Source organism: Cynocephalus volans, chromosome 11, assembly GCF_027409185.1.
Source record: "Cynocephalus volans isolate mCynVol1 chromosome 11, mCynVol1.pri, whole genome shotgun sequence".
NCBI lineage: Eukaryota > Metazoa > Chordata > Mammalia > Dermoptera > Cynocephalidae > Cynocephalus > Cynocephalus volans.
In genome coordinates this window covers 60,018,023-60,039,718 of record NC_084470.1, presented here as the reverse complement: position 1 = coordinate 60,039,718, position 21,696 = coordinate 60,018,023, and the positions used below count along the sequence as shown (strand labels likewise).

Sequence of the window (21,696 nt, the reverse complement as noted above, 5' to 3'; positions counted from 1 at the left end):
AAGAGCAGTGATTATAATGAGATATTTCAGAATTCTGGAACCTGATTAGACATTGAATAACGAGCAGGGGTGCTGGTTAAAGGGAGAGGCTGCTATTTGGTGAGAGAGTAGTATGAGTCAAGCAGTTCCACCCCACCCACCCCCATTCCTCAGTCCCACCATGGTTGTGGGGATGGCCCCAGTTCTAGAAGCAACTGACTGGTGCCAGGGCAGGTAGTGGGGACCTTGCCCTCCAGAAATTTGGGATTGCACTTTGGTGGGTCTGGAAGTACCCTAAGATGCTTTCTTTGGCTTCAGCCCTTTTGGATGCAATTACTGCCCCTACCCCCACCCCCACAGTGGCAGCATTTATCAGAAGATTTAAAGGGCTGATGCGTCTTAAATTTTTTTAGACAGAAGGTCTTTTTCAAGTCACGAGCTGACTGCAGAGATAACAGAAACTTCAATGACCACACACAACAAGGAACACACACTTTGCAAAAATAGTTTGGAAAAATCACAAATGGATAGCCACAGCCCTCAACAAGCAAGATTTAGCAATCCCTGAGAAGTGGGAGAATAAGATTTCCAGAGTTACCACAATATAATACTCAGAATACTCAGTTCTTAACAAAAAATTGTAAAGCATATGAAGAAACAAGAAAGTGGCCCTTTCACAGGAAAGAAAAATTGACAGAAACTATCCCTCCATCCTTGTACCGGCCAGCTGCTGAAAAAAAAAAAAAAAAAAGAAACTATCCCTGACAAACTCTAAAGCTGAAAAGTACAAAACCTGAGATGGAAAATTCATTAGAGTCACAAAAAGCAAATTGCTTTCTTATATACCAGCAATGAACAACTGGAATTTGAAATTAAAAACAATACCATTTACATTAGCACCAAAAAAAGAAAAGAAATATTTAGGTATAAATCTAACAAAACTACAAGATCTATGTGAGAAAAACACTAAAATGCAGATTAAAAAATCAAAGATCTAGATAAATGGAGAGATGTTTCATCTACACGTATAAGATGATATTGTCAAGATGTCGGTTCTTCCCAACTTCATTTGTAGATTAAACACTACCAGTAAAAAGTTATTTTGTGGATATGAACAAACTGATTCTAAAGTTTATACAGAAAAGTAAAAGGCCGAGAATAGCCAACACAAGATAGAAGAACAAAGTCAAAGGACTGGCACTACCCAACTTCAAGACTTACTATAAAGCTACAGTTTGGTTGACAAAAATAGACAAGTAGATCAATGCAACAGAATAGAGCCCAGAAATAGACTCACACAAATACAGTCAACTGATCTTTGACAAAGAAGCAAGGGCAATTCAATGGAGAAAAGATAATCTTTTCAACAAATGGTGCTGGAAAACTGGACATCAACATGGAAAAAAAAATCCAGGCATATCTTAGACCTTTCACAAAAAATTAACTCAAAATGGATCATAGACCTAAATGTAAAACACAACTATAAAACTCGTAGAAGAGGGGACTTCCGGTCAAGATGGCAGAATAGAAGGTCCCCAGAGTCACTCTTTCCCACAAGTCAACCAATTTACAACTATAAAAAAGCAACGACAGCCAAGCTGGGGCTGTTAGAGCTCAGGAGAAGAGTAGGAGAGACCTACAGAGTGTGTGAAAGTGGGAGAAGCCACGATGAGAGAAAGAAAAAACTGCTCAGACCATTTTGAGCCCCTGCTGCCTCCAGCCTGGAGCTGCTGAGTGCACAGAGCAGAAGCCAGCAAAATCTACAGCTGTGCCATCTGGATGAAGTTGCATGGAGGCAGCAGAGGAGAAGAGGGCCTTGGTGATCCCCAGGCCAGCAAGACCACTAATAGTGTTCCCATGGACTCACATAGGAGTGAGGGGCCACAACAACTGAAGAAAAAGAGCTACTCAGAGGCTGGCGAGTTAGCGCAGGGGACCGGTGCACAGCCCATCACATGGGAAGTGTCTGGAGCACGGATGGTGGGGGAGACGGGCCCACCAGGAGAACATGGGCACAGCAAGGACAGCTGATCTGCACCCCTATCAGCGAAGGACCACTCACAGGAGACTGCTCAGGAATATAGAATTGCATGGGGTGCAGTTTGATGAAAAGACTGAGGTCCAGACTAGAGTTTCGGATCTCTTGAGAGCCAGAAGTACCTATAAAGTCAACCATTAAAACGAGCTGCACAAAAAAAAACCTTCCCTAGGGAATCAGCAGCAAAGCAGCGATCTAGCTCAACCACACAGCTCAAGTACTGGTCCCCACAGGAAGTTCCCCCATTTTGGAAGTAAGCAAAGGACAACAAATTAATTCCAGTACAGAGTTTAAATGGTGGGAACAGCAAATAATGCAACACAGAACTGAAAGAAAAAACAAAGTACCCACAACCAGAGACAGTTTCATATTAACTAGTAAAGGTCTCATTTCACCAAAGAACACCTATAACACATAGAAGAACTGGAAGTCCCCTGGGATAACAAGCCAGAAATGGGGGAGGGCTGGGGGCCTCAGCAATGCCCCCCCCAACACCCGCAACCAATCCCAAGGGTGGGGGATGAGGGCCTCGGCCATGCCCCCCCATAGCCATCCCAGTGGCGACCACCAAGCTGCAGCAAGAAGGGCCCTGCGTTCCCAAACTGGGACAGCGGGGGACGAGAGCTTTTCCACACACCTCCTGACATCTGCACCCAGCCCAGCAATGACCAAGCCACTGCTGGAAGCCCCCCAGTCTCCCCTATGGGAGTGAAGGTGGTGACACAGGCCTCAATCCCACCCCTCCTCCTACCGTCTTCTTCCATCCCATTTCCTTCCTCTTTCCACTCTCCTCCTCCCTCCCAATTGCTCTGCAACAACATCGTAGAATGTAAAAAATAATGTTAATAAAGTTTCATTTTCTTAAAAAAAAAAAAAAAACTCCTAGAAGATAACAGAGGACAATTTAGGTGACCCTGGGTTTGGTGATGACTTTTTAGATACAACATCAAAAGCATGATCCATGGGAGAAAGAATTTGATAAGTTGGGCTTCATTAAAATTTAAAACTTATGCTCTGTGAAAGACATTGTTAAGAGAATGAAAAGACACCACAGTTTGGGAGAAAATCTGCAAAACACATAATCTGGTGAAGGACTAGTATTCAAAATGTATAAGAGCCCTTAAAATTCAACAATAAGAAGACAAACAACCCAATTTTAAAAATGAGCAAAAGATCTGAACACACACCTCACCAAAGAAGATATACAGATGACAAATAAGCATCTGAAAAGATGTTTAACATCATATGTCATCAGAGCATTGCAAATTAAAACTGTAAGATATAGGGATGGCCAGTTAGTTCACTTGGGAGAGCATGGTGCTGATAACAGCAAGTCAAGAGTTAAGATCCCCTTACCGGTCATCTTTAAAAAAAAAAAAAAAAAGTAAGATATTACTACATACCTTTTAGAATGGCTAAAATCCAAAACACTGACAATACCAAATGCTAGCAAAGATGTGGAACAACAGAAACTCTCATTTATTGCTGGTGGAAATGTAAAATGATATAGCCATTTTGGAAGACACTTTGGTGGTTTCTTATAAAACTAAACATAATCTCATTTTATTATTATTTTTTTTATAAACACTTTCTCAGGATTTATTCATGCCACTGCACAAACAGGAGGAACTATAAAACATACACAAAAACATCTTTTTTCTTCCAGTGCCACTATGGGAGTTCCAACACAAATTAAAACTGATAATGGATAATGCACCTCTAAAGCTTTTCAAATGTTTTGTGATGTATGGAATGTTAAACATGTCATGGGAATCCCTTATAACCACATAAACAAAAAAGGAGGAATAGGGAGGGAAATTTCACACTGCAAGAACAATTAATGAGAGCATTACATACCTTAAATTTTTTGAATTGTAATTCACAATATTTGACAGCAGTGGATTGATACTTTACTCCCCCTAATGAAAGGCCTAAACCTTTGGTTTTGTATTGACATCCCTTACAAGGGCCACAATGGTTGGGTCCTATTGAGTTATTAGTGTGGGGAAGAGGGTATGCTTCTGTTCTGTCTCCTACAGGGGTACCTGTTACGGCCATTCATCCATATCATGTGGCACCAAGTGGGATCAAATCCAATCCCCAAATTACAGAATCTGGCATTACAACCACCTCCAGGAATGCTGAACAAGAGTAAGATGGATCCGTTGGCCTCCACGATGCTTTCTTCTGGACCAACCTTCTTTGTTTCTTGATACTGATGTCTTTCTAATCATCCAGTTATGATATAGCTGTAAAACAACTACTCATTTATTTAATTTGGGAATAGAAGAGCAGGAGGATGTCATTCAGGAGTGGGGACGGACATGATGTTCCCATGGGACATCCAATTGAGAATATGTAATAGGCTCTTGTGTATATGGCTCTGGACTTCAGCCTTTCAAAACACAAAACACCTGATTCTGAGTTCTGGGCATATGCTAGGTGTGTACTCCTGAGCAAATAACATTCTTTCCAGCCCACTTACCTGACGTTTACCCACTTACAATTAAGAATAACAGATGAAGAGATGCATAGGGTGAAATATGGGAGAAGGGGCACGGAACTTCCATGTTCTCCCCGGGCCTACCACTGTCCTGGCCCCTCCACGTGTTCAGCTCTCCAGAAGCTAAACATAATCTTATAACCAAGCAGTTGTGCTCCTAGGTATTTAACCAAGTGAATTTTTAAAAACTCATGTTCAGGGCCGAGCCCGTGGCGCACTCGGTAGAGTGCTGCGCTGGGAGCGCGGCGACGCTCCGGCCGCGGGTTCGGATCCTATATAGGAATGACTGGTGCACTCACTGGCTGAGTGCCGGTCACGAAAAAAAAAAAAAAAAAAAAAAAAAAAAAAAAACTCATGTTCATACAAAACTCTGTACATGAATATTTGTTGCAGCTTTATTCATGATTGCCAAACTTGGTAACAACCAAGTGTCCTTCAACAGGGGAAACTACATGTGGGAAGGAGGAAGGAGGAGGTACATAGGAACTCTGCATTCACATGACTGCCTGCCATGGGACTGGGAGTAGCAGCTGCTAAGAGAAAAGTGAAAATTTACTGAAATTTATCAGCCTCTTTATCAAGTTCTCCCCTGGATGCTGAAAGTGTCCTACTAGACTCCAGATTTCTCAAGTTTTGTTTCAGAGTTTCAGCCAGCTCATTTGTTTCAGTGGAGGGATGGATTTCTGGAGCTTTCTACTCCCCCATCTTCCTTGACATAACTTTCAAACAATGCATCCTTAAGCAACAATGGGTCAAAGAAGAAAGCACAAAGGAAATTAGAAAATACTTTCAGATAAATGAAAATAAAAACACAATACACCAAAGATTAGCAAATGCAGCAAAAGATGTGCTGAGAGGGAAACTTAATAGCTATAAAAACCTACATTAAGGGCCAGCCGGTGGCTCACTTGGGAGAATGTGGTGCTGATAACACCAAGGTCATGGGTTTGGATCCCTATAGAGAGATGGCTGGTTGGCTCACTTGGGAGAGCGTGGTGCTGACAACACCAAGTCAAGGGTTAAGATCCCCTCATCTATCATCTTTAAAAAACAAACAAACAAACAAAACCCCCTACATTAAAAAAGAAGAAAGGCTGGCCAGTTGGCTCACTTAGTTAGAGCATGGTGTCAGTAACACCATGAGCAAGGGTTCAGAGCCCTGTACTGGCCAGCTGCCAAAAAAAAAAAAAAAAAAGATCTAAAATCAATAACCTGACTGTACTGACTGTACACCTTAAAAACAAAAAACAAACAAACAAACAAAAACTAGAAAAAGAATAGCAAACTAAACCCAAAGCTAACAGAAGTTAGAAAATAATAAAAGATTAGAGTGGAGATAAAACAGAGAATAGAAAAACAGTAGAGAAAACCAACAAAACCAAAAACTGGTTCTTTGAAAACCAGTTCTTTGAAAAGATCAACAGAATTGACAAACTTTTAGAGGTATTGATAAGAGAAAAAAGGGGAGCTGCTACTGACATCTCAGGAGCTCCAGACTGGAGGGTGGATGCGGCACCCAGTGATCCACAGTGGAGCCATTCAAGGCTGCCCAAGACCTGGCCTCAAGCCCCAAGTGAGTGCCACTGCTACCTCATGCCTCAGGTCCCCGGATATGCCACTGCCAGGAAAGCAGCTGGCGCAGAGTAAGTTGAGAGTACACCTCTCTGCCTGGGAGTTTCCTCCACAGCCACTGTTAGGAGTTGGTGCAGGATTTGGCCGCTGCTGCTGACAGAGTTTATCTGGAAGCCATCATCAGAAGGAAATCTCAAAAGAATCTTGGCACTGTGAGCTGAAAGCGAAAGACACCAGCTGAAAGAAACATGAGCATAATCCTTTTGCAGACTTCCCAATGCCGGCTACCTAGCCAGCCACAGCCAAGTCATAAGCGTGGTTCTTAAAAATTGGAAGTGCATCCTTTTACTTTAGTGAAAGAAAGAAGTCCTGGCCACACAAATGGTCCACCACAGCCACTGGTGCCACAAGGTTGGCTCACCACTACAGTAGCAGCCAGCACCGCTGTACAGGTGGCCCACCAACCACTCAACTGCATCAACAGAAGGAAAGTCACCAGCAGAGCCCAGGGAAAGAAGTGAGTGAGAGGAGACCTACAGCCCATTGACCTAACCCATGGGGAGAATTTTGCTGCCACTCTCAGTAGTAGACCTGGAGGTGGAAGGTACATGCATAGCCCATGTGACTGCCTTGATCCAGGGGAAGACATACATGGAACCCCCCAAGAGTACAGAAACCCAGTACACCCAAATAGAGTAAGAAAGAAAATTCCCAATCACCAACAATCCATCCCCCAACTGGGAGAAGCAAGGACCTCCCAAAGCCTCTGCCTGTAGGAAAGAGGAAAGAGAAACCTGTCAAGGGTCACCCATTCAAATTGAGGAGTTCCAGTATACTCCAGTGTACCCATAAGAGTCATGGGACACTAGCCAAGGTGCCAAAAAGTCTGCCCAGGGTCACCCACCCCAGCTAAGAGTGCCAGGGCACCCAGGCACTTCTTCCGACAACTCAAGAGCTCACTCAAGTCCTGAGTGTACCAACAGTGTCACTAACCTCTAACCTCAGCAAGGAATCACTAAGTGCCCCAGTGCCTACAGCATGGAGGCACTCACATGCAACTGCAGCACATGAATATGGCTGAAGTACCCACACAGACACTACACTGCTGTGTCTACCTGGAAACAATACTGAAACACCCTACTCAAAGGTCAATATAAAACACATCAACAGGAGGAAGTTTCTCTCCTCACAACCCACTCCAGAGTAACAGAAGCCACTGCTCTACCAGATGACCAGACATCAATGTAGAGATATTAGAAATATGAAAAAATAAGAAAATATGATACCACCAAAGGAATACAATAATTCTCAAGTACCAGACCCCATAGAGCAGGAAACCCTTGAAATACTGAAAAAGAATTGCAAGCAACAGTCTTAAGGAAACTCAATAAAATGCAAAAAGACTCAGCAATGCAAAAAGTTAGATGACATAACAAAATGAGAAAAAGTATCCAGGATATGAAGGAGGAAATTTACAGAAATTAATACCTTAAAAAATAATGTAGCAGAACTCCTGGAACTGAAGGATTCATTCAACAAATAAAAAACACAACCAAGAGCTTAAGCAGCTGCTTAGAGCAAGCAGAAGAAAGAATTTCTGCAACCAGGCCAGCGAAGAAGCTGGCTGTAAGCCAGCCCCACCCCCACCCCTACCACCATCCCCCTATCTCCCTTCCCCTCCCACTGCTCTGCAACATCTTAGAATGTAAAATAATAATAATAATAATCAATTAATCAATTTATTTTTTTTCTTGAATCTAATGAAAATAAAAACACATCATACCAAAACCTGTGGGATACTGCAAAAGCAGCACTAAGAGGGAAGTTTATTGCAATAAATGCTTACATCAAAAGAATAGAAATATTTCAAATAAAAAACCTAACACTACACCTCAAAGAACTAGAAAAACAAGAACAATCCAATCCCCAAATTAGTAGATGGAAAGAAATAACTAAGATCAGAGCAGAGCTAAATGAAATAAAGTCCCCAAAAATAATACAAAAGATCAATGAAACAAAAAGTTTTTTTTTTTTTGAGAAGATAAACAAAATAGACAAACCATTAGCTAGGCTAACTAAAAAAAGAAGATAGAAGACCCAAATATCAAATATCAGAAATGAAAAAGGAAACATTACAACCAATACCACAGAAATAACAAAGAATCATCAGACCTATTATAAACAACTATACACTGACAAATTTGAAAACCTAGAGAAAATGAATACATTTCTGGACACGTAAAAACTACTAAGACTGAACCAAGAAGGCATAGAAAACCTGAACAGACCAGATTGGAGATTGAAGCAGTAATCAGCAGTCTCCCAACAAAGAAAATCTCAGGACTGGATGACTTTACTGCTGAATTCTACCAAACCTTTAAGGAGTAATTAATACCAATTATCCTTCAAACTATTCCAAAATATTGAAACAGAGACCTTTCTCCCAAACTCATTCAATGGGGCCAGCATTACCATGATAACAAAACCAGACAAGGATACTACAAAAAAGAAAACTACAGGCCAAAATCTCTGATAAGCATAGATGCAAAAATCCTCAACAAAATGTCAGCAAACAGAATACAGAAACATATCAAAAAAATTATACACCATGATCAAGTGGGATTCATCCCAGGGACGCAAGGATAGTTCAACATATGTAAGTAAATAAATGTGATACACCACATCAACAAAATCAAGGACAAAAAGTGTGTGGTTATTTCAATAGATATAGAAAAAATATTTGACAAAATTTAACATCCCTTCATGATAAAGGCCATCAGCAAATTAGGTATAGAAGGAAAGTATCTCAACACAATAAAGGCCATATATCACAAACCCACCACCAATGTCATCCTGAATGGGCTTTTCCCTTAAGAACAGGAACAAGACAAGGATGCTCACTCTCACCACTCTATATAATATAATATTGGAAGTACTAGCCAGAGCAATCAAACAAGAGAAAGAAATAAAGGGCATCCAGATTGGAAAAGACAAAGTCAAACTGTCCTTGTTTGCAGATGACATGATCCTATATATAGAAAAACCTAAAGACTCCACAGAAAACTCTTAGAGCTGATAAACAACTTCAGTAAAGTTGCAAGATACAAAATCAATATGCAAAAATGAGTAGCATTTTTATAGTCCAATAATAAACTAGCAGAAAAAGAAATCAAGAAAGCAGCTTATTTACAATAGTTACCAAAAACAACAACAACAACAAAAAAACACCTAGGAATAAATTTAACCAAGGAGGTGAAAGATCCCTACAATGAGAGCTACAAATCACTGCTGAAAGAAATTAAAGAGGATACAAAAAGATGGAAAGATATTCTATGCTCCTGGATTGGTAGAATTAACATTGTGAAAATGTCCATACTACAAAGCAATCTACAGATTCAATGCAATCCCCATCAAAATACCAATGACATTCTTCACAGAAATAGAAAAAACGGTCCTAACATTCATGTTGAACAACAAAAGACCCAGAATATCCAAAACAATCCTGAGCAAAAACTAAATGAATAAAGCTGGAGGTATAACATTATCTGACTTCAAATTATACACAAAGCTATAGTAACCCAAAACAGCATAGTACTGGCATAAAAACAGACACTTGGACCAATGCAACATAATAGAGAACCCCCAAATCAACCCACATACTTACAGCAAACTGATCTTTGACAAAGGCACCAAGAACATACATTGGGGAAAGGACTTCCTCTTCTATAAATGGCGCTGGGAAAACAGGATGTCCATAAGTAGAAGAATGAAACTAGACCCGTACCTCTTGCCATATATCAAAATCAACTCAAAATGGATTAAAGACATATATAAGACCCAAAACTATAAAACTCCTAAAAGAAAAAATAGGGGAAACACTTCAGGAAGTAGGACTGGGCAAAGACTTTATGAAAAAAGCACAAGCAATAAAAGAAAAAATAAACAATTGGGACTATATCAAACTAAAAAGCTTCTGCACAGCAAAAGAAACAATTAACAGAGTGAAAAGACAACCTACAGAATGGGAGAAAATATTTGCAAACTATACATCCGACAAGGGATTAACATGCAGAATATATGAGGAACTCAAACAACCTAACAGTGAAAAAGCAAGTAACCCAATTTAAAAATGGGCAAAGGAGCTGAACAGGTATTTCTCAAAAGAAGATATACAAGTGGCCAACAGACATATGAAAAAATGCTCAACATCACTAAGCATCAGGGAAATGCAAATCAAAACCACCATCTTACCCCAGTTAGACTTGCCACTACCAAAATGACAGAGAATAGCAAATGCTGGCAAGGATGTGGAGAAAGCGAAACCCTTCTACACTGTTGGTGGGTCTGTAAATTATTGCAGCCATTATGGAAACAGTATGGAGATTGCTCAAACAACTACAGATAGAACTGCCATATGATCCGGCAATCCCACATCTGTGTATATACTCAAAGGAATGGAAATCATCATGTCAAAGGGATACCCACACTCCCATGTTTATCACAGCTCTATTTATAGTAGCCAGGAATTGGAACCAACCTAAATGTCCATTGACTGACAACTGGAGAAGGAAAATGTGGTATATATACACAATGGAATACTACTCTGCCATAAAAAAGAGCAAAATTCTACCATTCACATCAACATGGATGAACTTAGAGAAAATTATGTTATGTGAAATAAGCCAGGCACAGAAAGAGAAATACTACATGTCCTCGCTCATAAGTGGGAGCTAAAAAAAAAAAAAAAAAAAGCCAAATAAATTTAAACAAAAAAGAAACGAAAGAGAGATACAACAACCACAATAATTGGTTCAACTTTCAAAAGGAAAGAACAGAACTGAGGCCACCAGAGGTGGGAAATGGGGAAGGTGAGGGAGGTTAGTGAGAAAATGGTAAAGAGACACAAAAAATGATTACATTGTGTAATTTTGAATATACTAATTATCCTGATTTGAGCATCACATATTGTACACAGGTATTTATATTGAATGCTGTACTCCATAAATATCTACAATCAATTATGTTTCAATAAATTTTAAAAATTAAATTAAATTTTTTAAAAAAGAAAGTAATGTGCTAGTTGGTTAGCTCAGTTGGTTCTAGCATGGTGTTGTAACACCAAGGTCAAGTGTTCAGATCCCCATACTGACCAGCCATCAAAAAATAAAGAAAAAAAGAGAGAAGACCCAAATTATCAAATGAAATGAAGGTGAAACATTACTATCAATTTTATATAGGAATAAAAAGATTACAGAGAATATGATGAACAATTGTATGCCAACAAATTAGATAACCTAATTGAAATACACAAATTCCTAAAAACCCAAATGCTAACAAAACTGACTCAAGAAGAAATAGAAAATCTGAATAGGCCTATAACTAGTAAAGGTATTAAATAAGTAATCAAAAATCTCCCAAAAAAGGAAAGTCCAGAACCACATGGCTTCATTGGTGATTCTTTAATTATTCATTATTAGAAAATAATTAACACCAATCTTTCTCAAATTTTTCCAAAAAATGGAATACTGGCTGGTTAGCTAAGTTGGTTAGAGTGTGGTGCTAATAACCAAGGTCCAAGGTTTGATCTCTATACCAGCCAACAAAAAAAACCAACCAACCAAACAAACAAAAATTGAAGAGGAGTGAATACAAAAAGTTCATGGAAAAATGGAATTAAAATATAAGAAATATGAACTTTATTTCTCAGCATAAGTTCCATAAGTTCAAGACACTTGTAAACAGATACCAGCCATTTAGCCCATCCCTAAGTAACTGAGGGTCCTGGGAATTTAACTATGTCAATGCAGTCCTTTTTACATTAGTAATTGAAGAAAAATGGGTGCGCTTTAAAGACTTTTTAAGATTAGGAAATGAAAAGAAGTCAGAAGGAGCCAAATCAGGACTGTAAGTGGGATTCCTAATAATTTCCCATCGAAACTCACAGAAAATTGCCCTCATTTTATGAAAGGAATGAGCAGAAGCATTGCTGTGGTAGAAAAGGACTCTCTGGTGCGTCTTTTCTGGGCGATTGGAATATTATTCAGCCATAAAAAGGAATTAAATACTGATACAGGCTAAAACTTGGATGAACCTCAAAAACATAACATTAAGTGAAAGAAAGTGTCACAACAGGTCGCATTTTATGTAATTCTTTTTACGTGAAATATCCAAAATAGGCAGATCCCTAGAAAGAAAGCATATGGGTGTTTGCCAGCAGATCACACTGGGGATGGGGAATGGGTGGTAATTACTTAACACGTTTAGGGCGTTCTTATGGGGCGGTGAAAAATTTTGAAACTAGAGAGAGAGGTGATAGTTGTACAACATGTGAATTCACTAAATGCCACTTAAATTTTATTTTTAAATGGTTAATTTTATGTTATATTAATTTCACTTACATTAAAAAAAGAACTTACAACAGTACTTGGTTTAGCTATTTTGGAGTTTTATGGGGGACTGTGATCCATCCTCCAGAGAACTGGCCCCAAGTCCCTAAGAAGGCAAAAGGACACACCTGTGAAGACCACACAGCACCTCTCAGTATTATTTTTGCAACTTCTTGTGAGTCTATAATTATTTCAAAATAAAAATTTAAGAGAAAAATAAGGACACATGCGATTATGGCTGCCCTATGCCTACCACCCTCAGGTCTGGCACTCAGAAATTGACCACCCTCTTGGAATCCTAGGACTCATCCCTGACAATAGATGCTGATTGGCCAATCTAGGGCTGGCATCTGTCCTGGTCTGAAAGCAGAACCAGGAGTTGGCTCTGAGTCTAATTTAACTTTCACTTTTGTTTTCCCCGAAACGACAGAGGAGCTAGGAAGAAAGCTGTGAGCAGTGACCTTCACTCCCTTGGCCTTGGTACCTGTTTACACTAGCTACAGTGGGGCACAGGCCCCTTCCATCACTTCCTCCCACACAGAGACCCTTCTGTGAGCCCTGCAGCCTACGTCCAGCCCCAGGCCTGAAGATGGATGTCCTGGAAACCACCAAGTTGCTGGATGAGGAGCTCTACTCAAGGCAGATGTGAGTCCTGAGGTGGGGTGGGAGTGCAGTGGCCTTCAGACCTCTGATCCCCAACTGCCTGCCTTCCTATTTCCCATCCACAGGTATGTGCTGGGCTTACCTGCCATGCAGAGGATTCAGGAGGCCAAGGTGCTGCTGTCAGGCCTTCAGGGTCTGGGGGCTGAGGTGGCCAAGAACTTGGTCCTGATGGGTGTGGGCAGCCTCACTCTGCATGATCCCCACCCCACCTGCTGGTCCGACCTGGCTGCCCAGGTAAGTGTCCTACGGGGCTATGGGCTCCCAGACCAGGGTGGGGGCAGGACCCTAGAGATCTCTCCCTAGTTTTTCCTCTCAGAGCAGGATTTGGAAAGGAGTAGGGCTGATGCCTCTCAAGAGCACTTGTCTCAGCTCAACAGGGATGTCCACGTCTTCATCCACAAAGGTGACATCACTGAGGACCTGCTGCTGGACTTCCAGGTAACCCCCCCCCCCCAGCCCCACTTTCTGGGCCAGCCCAGTCCCCTCCTCCAGCCCTCAATAGCAGGAAAGGCTGGGCAGTGGTTCTGGCCCTGCTGATCATGTTGTCCATCCAGGTCGTGGTGCTGACTACCTCAGAGCTAGAAGAGCAGCTGAAGGTGGGCACCTTATGCCATGAGCATGGAATCTGCTTTCTGGTGGCTGACACCCGGGGCCTTGTGGGGTGAGTGAGACTGCCTGCCCAGCTTACTCCATCACAGGCAGCAAGTAGTCCCGGTGCTGTCCCCAGCTCCAGGCTTGTTCCAGTGCCCCTCTACTCAGCCTCAGGCCTGTTCTTGCCTTCCCCCCAATTCTGGTTCCCAGTCCTACCCCTCTGGTTCCTCCACCCCAGCCTCTAGACTGCTCCAGTAACCCCCTCAAACTCTAGTTCCCAGTCCTCTCCCAGCATTTCTTTCCCATTTCTGGCCCTTTGGGCCTGCCCTTGCATCCCCTACCCTTAACCATAGCCAGTGAACCACCTCAGTGCACTTGTCACCTCAGGCAATTGTTCTGTGACTTTGGTGAGGACTTCACTGTGCAGGACCCCACAGAAGAAGAACCCCTGACAGCTGCCATCCAGCACATCTCTCAGGTAGGTGCTGAGGTGTGGGCATTCACCTACTGACCAGGGAGGGGCTGCCAGGGCCTATGGAAGACAGCTACAGGCAGCCCTGAGCAGTCACCTCCTACCCAGGGCTCCCCTGGCATTCTCACTCTGAAAGAGGCTGATACCCACTTCTTCCATGATGGGGACTTGGTGACTTTCTCAGGCATTGAAGGCATGGTTGAGCTCAATGGCTGTGCTCCCCGGCCCATCTGTGTGCAGGGTAAGCCAAGCCCACTCCAACTCCAAGCTCAGTGCTCAAGCTGCCATTGGGGGTGAGCATAGCCTGGTCCTTGGGGATAGGTTCTCCCTCCACATTCCTCAGGGTACAGCAAGGTCTGGGACACAGATGTAAGACAGGATGGAGTGTGGGAACTACACAGTTTCAGGAGTCTTACTGACTAGGCTGGATCTCCCCCAGAAGACAGGTCCTTGACAATCGGGGACACAACAACTTTCTCCCATTACTTGCGTGGTGGAGCTGTCATTGAAGTCAAGAGACCCCAAACTGTGAGACACGTGAGTGCAAGTACTTCTGAGGTGGGGGAGCTTGGGCATGTCAAGGGGCCCACAGTGTTCAGGACCTGACCCTGAGCCAAGTGCCTCTGCAGGAACCCCTGGACAGAGCCCTGTTCCAGCCCCGTGTGGTAGCCCAGAGTCTCCAGGAAGTTCATCGTGCCCGCTGCCTGCATCAGGCCTTTCGTGCACTGCACAAGTTCCAGCACCTCAATGGCCGGCCGCCCCAGCCCTGGAATGCTGTGAGTGGCCCTGTTACCCCCACTCCCAGCCTCTGTCTTACTGGGATCTCACCTGCCAGGAGGCAAAAATGACCATTCACAGATCCAAGTCTGAATCCCAGAGGAGATAGGATGAAAAACACTGTCTCTAGCCTAGAGGCTGAGTCCATGGAAGTACCAGGCACATAGCCTGGGCATCCCTGCTACATCCTAACCCCTTGGATCCAAGCTGAAAGTTGCACCCAGATTGTGAAGCCTCCAGGGCTGCTGTCTGGTGCTGGGCATCCTCTGGTGGTGCTGTACACGCTAGCAACAGGGACACTGAAGGATTTGAGCTGGGGGTAGAGCTCAGGCTGGGGCTGCTATGCCCATGGAGTCCCACCCCATAGGTTGATGCAGAAACCGTGGTAGGCCTGGCACAGGCCCTGGAACCACTGAAGGGTACAGAAGAAGAACCATTGGAAGGGTCACTGGATGATGCCCTTGTACGGAAAATCGCCCTGAGCAGTGCTGGTGTCTTGAGCCCCATGGCAGCCATGCTGGGTGCAGTGACAGCCCAGGAAGTGTTGAAGGTGGGTACAGGTTGGGGGGGGCTGGAAGATGCAGAAGTTATGTGTGTGCCAGTGAGCACCCAGCACCAGATCCAACATGCTAGAGGCTTCACCAAGCTGGGTGCAGCCTCCAGCTGGGACTTTAAGCAGTTAAGAAGTGGAAAGAGTCCCAAGACTAAAGTGCTTTCCCCTAGGCAATCTCCAGGAAGTTTATGCCCCTAGACCAGTGGCTGTACTTTGATGCACTTGACTGTCTTCCAGAAGACAGGGAGCTTCTTCCCAATCCTGAGGACTGCACCCCGGTGAGAGCCTGGGGTGGGGGTGCAAGCCTTGTCCAAAATCAGGGATAGGGGAGAAACATGAGGGATGGTACCAAGATCTTGATTCAGAAAACTCAGTGTAAGAAGGAGATGCAGCACAGGCCAGCAGCCATCACTGACTCGTCTGTGTTCCCTAGAGGGGCTGCCGCTACGATGGGCAAATTGCAGTGTTTGGGGCTCGTTTTCAGGAGAAAGTGAGCCTCCAGCACTACCTCCTGGTGAGCTGTGGGGTGAGGTTGGGAGTGCCTTTAGGAGGGCCTGACCCTCCCAAAGGCCCTCTGGCTAAGACTGCTCCTGCCAGCAGGTGGGTGCTGGTGCCATCGGCTGTGAGCTGCTCAAATGCTTTGCCCTAGTGGGCCTGGGGGCCGGGGGCAGCGGGGGTGTGACTGTTGCTGACATGGACCACATAGAGCGCTCCAACCTCAGCCGTCAGTTCCTCTTCAGGCCCCAGGATATTGGTGTGAGTGCTGGCCCCTCCACGCAGCCCAGTGTCCCAGACTGTCTTTCTATAATGCCCCCTCACCCAACATCTTTCTGCCTTCTCAGAAACCCAAGGCAGAAGTGGCTGCAAAAGCTGCTCAGGCTCTGAACCCAGACTTACAGGTGACCCCGCTCACCCACCCACTGGATCCCAGCACAGAGCACATCTATGGGGACAACTTCTTCTCCCATTTGGATGGTGTCGCTGCTGCACTGGACAGTTTCCAGGCCCGTGAGTGCTCGGCCTTGGAGCTCAGCCCCTTGTCCAAGCCTTTGCCAGTCCCACTTCTGACCCTTTGCCCCCTTGCCAGGGCGCTATGTGGCTGCTCGCTGCACCCACTATCTGAAGCCACTGCTGGAGGCAGGCACAAAAGGCATCAAGGGCAGTGCTTCAGTGTTCATGCCACATGTGACTGAGCCCTATAGAGCTCCTGCCTCAGCTGCAGCATCTGAGGATGCCCCTCTCTGCACAGTGCGGCACTTCCCCAGCACAGTCAAGCACACCCTGCAGGTGGGAAGCACCCTGGAGATCCCTACCCAACCCAACTCAGCTCTCAGCTACAGACCTGTTCCCCACCTGACACCTCATTGTTCCTCCCTCTCCTACAGTGGGCTCGAGATGAGTTTGAGGGACTCTTCAGACTGTCTGCACAAACCATCAACCGCTACCAACAGTAAGGCCACCAACAGAGGTGAATGGGAGCCCAGGGCTCCAACCACCAGAGTCAGCAGGGCTCAGCCTCAAACTTTCTTCTCGCTCCATAGGGCCCGCACTTCCCTGGCAGACATGGATGGGCCACAGATACTGACCTTACTGCAGCCGGTGCTGGGCGTCCTGAGAGTGCGCCCACAGACCTGGCAAGACTGTGTGGTGTGGGCCCTTGGCCACTGGCAACGATGCTTCCATTATGGCATCATACAGCTGCTGAGGCACTTCCCACCTGATAAAGTGGGTAGATAGGGGTTGGGAGGCTGAAGGCTCAGGGGAACCAGACTGAGCCCAGCACCCTCTATTTCCCTAGGTTCTTGAGGATGGAACTCCCTTCTGGTCGGGTCCCAAACAGTGTCCCCAGCCCCTGGAATTTGACCCCAGTCAAGTGAGTGGTGTCCCCTGGGAGCCCCAAGGAGATGTGGCCCCTCAGAGCAGAGGTAGGCACCTCTGCATCCTGCAGAGATGCACAGATGCTGAGAGAGAGAGCCATGTTTGAGCACATGAGGGTGTCTACACGTGAGGTAGAGGCAGGCATTCAAACAGGTCCACAAATGGGAAGTGCACCCCCCACCCCATGCACCCAAACATGCTCACTTACAACCATGCATCCACCCCTGCTTTCGGTCTGGCTGTAGGACACACATCTCCTCTATGTGCTGGCGGCTGCTAACCTGTATGCCCAGATGCATGGGCTGCCTGGTTCAAAGGACCGGACTGCACTCAGGGAACTCCTGAAGTTGCTGCTACAGCCTGACTCCCAGAACTTGGCCCCTATATTTGCTCAGAACCTAGAGCTGGCTTCTGCTTCTGCTGAGTTTGGTAAGACCCCTGGTCCTAGCCCCCATGCTACCACTCAAAGCCTGATCTTGTCCTCAGCCTGTGCTGCAGAAGAAGGGCTGGGGGACCTACAGCCATCTCACTACCTGTCAGGCCCTCTGGCCTTGCTTCTCTCTAGGTTTAGGCCTATCCCTCTGGTCCCTCAGTAGGCCCTCTCCCTGCTGCCTATCCCATATCCCAGTTCTCTTGGAAGATCCTCAACAACAAAAAAATAAAATAAAATCTACTGGGCCTTGAGGAGTGCCTAGCTACAGCAGAGTCATACAGGCATGCATGTACACACACACACACACACACACACACACACACACACACACACAAAGACTGGGACTGCTAGGGAGGAGATTCCAGCATTAATCAAGGGGACTCCTTGATTTGACCAAGGAGCAGTAAGTGATAGGCTTGGCAGAGACCAAGAATAGGCACCAGGCTCCAGAAGAGTGCAGAAGACAGGGGCTTAGAATTGTCCCAATACCCGCTTCCCCTGACAGACACTGAGAAGTTGAAGGCACTTCACAAAGCCCTGGAAGTCTGGAGCATTGGCCGTCCCCTGAAGCCTCTTGTGTTTGAGAAGGTGGGAGCCCAAGTGGGAGCGAGGAGTCAGGCTGGGGAGGTTGTGGGGGAAGGTCAGGATAGAGGGTAGCTTTGGAGCCCCTTGGCCTGAATTCTGCCAGCTGGGTCGTGGGAGCAGCTCACTCTCCCTGAGCCTTAGCCTCATGATCTGATAAATGGGGAGATGTTGAGCACCCACCCTGCAGAATTGTGTGAAGACCTGTGCAGTGGCACACAGTTGCCTATGATGAGGGCCACTGCTGCAGTGTTAATATTACTGTGACTTGAGCCTCACAGGATGACAACTACAACTTCCATATGGACTTTGTGGCTGCAGCAGCTAGCCTACGATCTCAGAACTATGGGATCCCATCAGTCACCCATGCCCAGGTAACCCTGCCCCTTGGGTCTTAGGCCTGAAGGTGGGGGCCAAACCCTAGCCCTACACCTTGGGCCCAGACCAAATCTCCTATCCTCGGCAGAGCAAGCAAATCGTGGGCCAGATTATTCCAGCCATTGCCACCACAACAGCGGCAGTGGCAGGCCTGTTGGGTCTAGAGCTGTATAAGGTGGTGGACGGGCCACGGGCCCTGAGTGACTTTCGCCACAGCTATCTGAACCTGGCTGCAAACCTCCTCAGCCGCTGGGTGCCTTTTGCCCCAGACATCCAAACGGTGAGCCCATTATGCCCCACCCTACCCCCACTAGGCTTGGATTTTCCCTGCACCTACCCAGTCAAACAGGTCCCACTCTAGTTGTGGACTCTCACTGGAACCCAGACTGTGGGGGAGTTCTCAATACTCCCTCCAGCCTCCTTCCTTCTATGAAGCCAGGCTGGGACCTGTCAGACACAGGAAGCAGCCATCAGCCATCCCCACCCCCCAACCCTTCACAACCCAGGGTCTGGGGTAGCTGCAGCTTTAACTCATTAGTGGAGCCAGACATCCCCCACAGCCCCTTCCTTCTCAGGAGTACCCCTGAGGGAGAGGTGGGGGGAGGGAAGAACTAGGGCCGTAGCCCCACAAAAAGTCTAGCTTCCCCCTGCATGGAATGCCACTCCCCCTCCCCCCCACACTGCCTGCAGCCTCCAAGCTGAGTTAAAGAGCACCAGGCTCACCATCAAGGGTGTGGGGTCAGCAGCCCTGCAGGGGAGGGTGTGTGCATTCATGTCACAGGTGTGAATGCACCGGGGGTCTGGGCATCCCTGGCATGTGGACCTGGAGGGAGCAAACTTGTACATCTGTGTACCAGATGTGAGTGCAGGGCTTTTCCTCGATGTGGGTGTGCATGGATGTGCTTGTGGGTACACATGCAGGTGTTCTTGTGAATGCAGGGCTGTGAATGCCTCCAGCCATGTGCCCAGACTCTGCAGGAGTTGGCATTTCCTCGGGTCAGAGAAGAGAGGCTGGAGGGAATGTTCTCACCAAGGGAGGGGACAGAAGTCATAGGCCAGCACTGGGCTTTTTCTGAACATCTCTGGGGTCCCTCAGACACAGCACACAGAGCCCCTTTGTGAGTCATCCAACCTCTAACCAGCACACAGGCTGCCTTTGTCCCTAGAGTGGAGAGGGAGAGGGAAGAACACCCATGTCGCCTCTAGCCTAATCTCAGCTTGACCCCAGTGTGTTTTCTTTTCTTTTTTTGACCGGTAAGAGGATCATCACCACCCTCGGCACAGTGTGGTCTGCACCACGCTCAGCCAGTGAATGCACCGGCCACCCCTATATAGGATCCGAACCCACGGCCTCGGCACTACCAGCCAAGGGGCCGGCCCCCTCAGTGTGTTTTCTGGTGGGCTGGCAAGGCCCCCTCGTCCTGGCCTCTGGCTGCCAGCTGCCCTTTCTTCCTGAGCTCTAGGCCCCAGAACCCTAGGACTCTTGGAATAGAGAAGAGGAGACAAGAAGAGGCAGCCTCTATGGACTGTATCTCTGCTGGGGTCTCTGGGCCTGTGGGGCTCTGGTGGTCACCATGTCCTTTGCCCCTGTGCACCCATGAATAGTCCAAGGCCATGGTGGTGCAGGACAGAGGGACAGGATGTGCTCCCCCCATCTAGCTTCCAGCCTTGCATTTGAGGAACAAGTAGCTTTATCAGAGACTGCAGCAGTCCTGCTCCAGCTTCCTCAGGAAGCACCACCCCCTCTTCCCCCCACCCCCCCAACACAACTGGCCTGTGTGACGGATTGTCTGTTTCCCTGTATGGGCCCCATAGCCCCATTTCCTGTGCTGGCCCCAGCATGGGCAGGGAGGGGGCTGAGACTCTGGGCCCACATCCCACCTTCCACCCCCCACCCTCCTGACTCCTGCTTCCTGCCTCTAGTCCAGCTCCTTCCCTAGGAAAGGCTGCTAGTAACTGGGATGGGGAGGTATGTGTGAGCAATCTCTCACTCCTCCCCATCCCCCTAACCCCCAGTTTCATCACCTGAAGTGGACCTGTTGGGACCGCCTGAAGGTGCACGCTGGGCAGCCTGAGAGGACCCTGGAGTCACTGCTGGCCCATCTCCAGGTGTGTTCTGTCCCTACCCTGCCCCCAGACCCAGCCCAGCCTGGCGCAGCTGGCATCTGAACTGTCTCTCTCTAGGAGCAATATGGGTTGAGGGTGAGGATGCTGCTGCATGGCCCAGCCCTGCTCTATTCAGCAGGATGGTCACCTGAAAGGCAGGCCCAGCACCTGCCCCTCAGGTGAGCCCACATCTAGCTCGTCCCTGGAGGTTGGGGATAGGGGACACACAGCCTTTTCTCTTCTCAACCCCATTCTGGGCCCTTCACACCTTCCTGAAGCATTCTTTTACCAAATGGAGCCAGCAAATGGGCTGGGGGTGGGGAAAGGGCCTTTAGGAGCTTCCTGCTTAGCCAGCCCCACTGGCTCCCCCACACACCATGCAGCCCCCCTTTCATAGCCCACTCCCAAGGGACCCATGGCTTCCTGCCTCCTGCCCATCCCACTAGCTGCTACTAAAATAGTTTCAGATGTTTCCTGTCTTGAGCTGCTCTTGCTCCTAGCTTGGGCTCCTGATGGCCCATCAGCATCCTTTAGTCCATGCCAGGTTGCCCTCTGCCTGCCACTGCTCCCCTACCCAATCTCTCCTAACTTTCCCCCACCGACAGGGTGACAGAACTGGTTCAGCAGGTGACAGGCCGGGTGCCTGAGCCTGGGCTGCGGGTGCTGGTACTGGAGCTGAGCTGTGAGGGTGAGAAGGAGGACACTGCCTTCCCACCTCTGCACTATGAGCTGTGACAAGACAGTCGTCCCAGCACCTGGCTCTACTGAACCCTGCATCTTGAGCT

At 46.7% G+C, this 21,696-nt stretch overlaps 1 protein-coding gene across 1 annotated transcript in view; it reads left to right on the top strand.

Moving 5' to 3' along the window:
- UBA7 (ubiquitin like modifier activating enzyme 7) overlaps nucleotides 1-21,696 on the top strand; it is a 23,556-nt gene extending 1,860 nt beyond the window's left edge. The window contains exons 2-25 of the mRNA XM_063113395.1: nucleotides 13,020-13,123; nucleotides 13,207-13,375; nucleotides 13,445-13,579; nucleotides 13,696-13,802; nucleotides 14,120-14,210; nucleotides 14,313-14,445; nucleotides 14,644-14,741; nucleotides 14,834-14,980; nucleotides 15,349-15,531; nucleotides 15,705-15,812; nucleotides 15,968-16,048; nucleotides 16,135-16,290; nucleotides 16,377-16,542; nucleotides 16,622-16,821; nucleotides 16,920-16,984; nucleotides 17,076-17,259; nucleotides 17,333-17,407; nucleotides 17,658-17,841; nucleotides 18,351-18,433; nucleotides 18,709-18,801; nucleotides 18,894-19,085; nucleotides 20,822-20,914; nucleotides 20,990-21,090; nucleotides 21,517-21,696. Of these exons, the coding sequence (XP_062969465.1) occupies nucleotides 13,020-13,123; nucleotides 13,207-13,375; nucleotides 13,445-13,579; nucleotides 13,696-13,802; nucleotides 14,120-14,210; nucleotides 14,313-14,445; nucleotides 14,644-14,741; nucleotides 14,834-14,980; nucleotides 15,349-15,531; nucleotides 15,705-15,812; nucleotides 15,968-16,048; nucleotides 16,135-16,290; nucleotides 16,377-16,542; nucleotides 16,622-16,821; nucleotides 16,920-16,984; nucleotides 17,076-17,259; nucleotides 17,333-17,407; nucleotides 17,658-17,841; nucleotides 18,351-18,433; nucleotides 18,709-18,801; nucleotides 18,894-19,085; nucleotides 20,822-20,914; nucleotides 20,990-21,090; nucleotides 21,517-21,646 (3,078 nt within the window). The 3' untranslated portion in view covers nucleotides 21,647-21,696. The remainder of the gene's footprint in view (nucleotides 1-13,019; nucleotides 13,124-13,206; nucleotides 13,376-13,444; nucleotides 13,580-13,695; nucleotides 13,803-14,119; nucleotides 14,211-14,312; nucleotides 14,446-14,643; nucleotides 14,742-14,833; nucleotides 14,981-15,348; nucleotides 15,532-15,704; nucleotides 15,813-15,967; nucleotides 16,049-16,134; nucleotides 16,291-16,376; nucleotides 16,543-16,621; nucleotides 16,822-16,919; nucleotides 16,985-17,075; nucleotides 17,260-17,332; nucleotides 17,408-17,657; nucleotides 17,842-18,350; nucleotides 18,434-18,708; nucleotides 18,802-18,893; nucleotides 19,086-20,821; nucleotides 20,915-20,989; nucleotides 21,091-21,516) is intronic.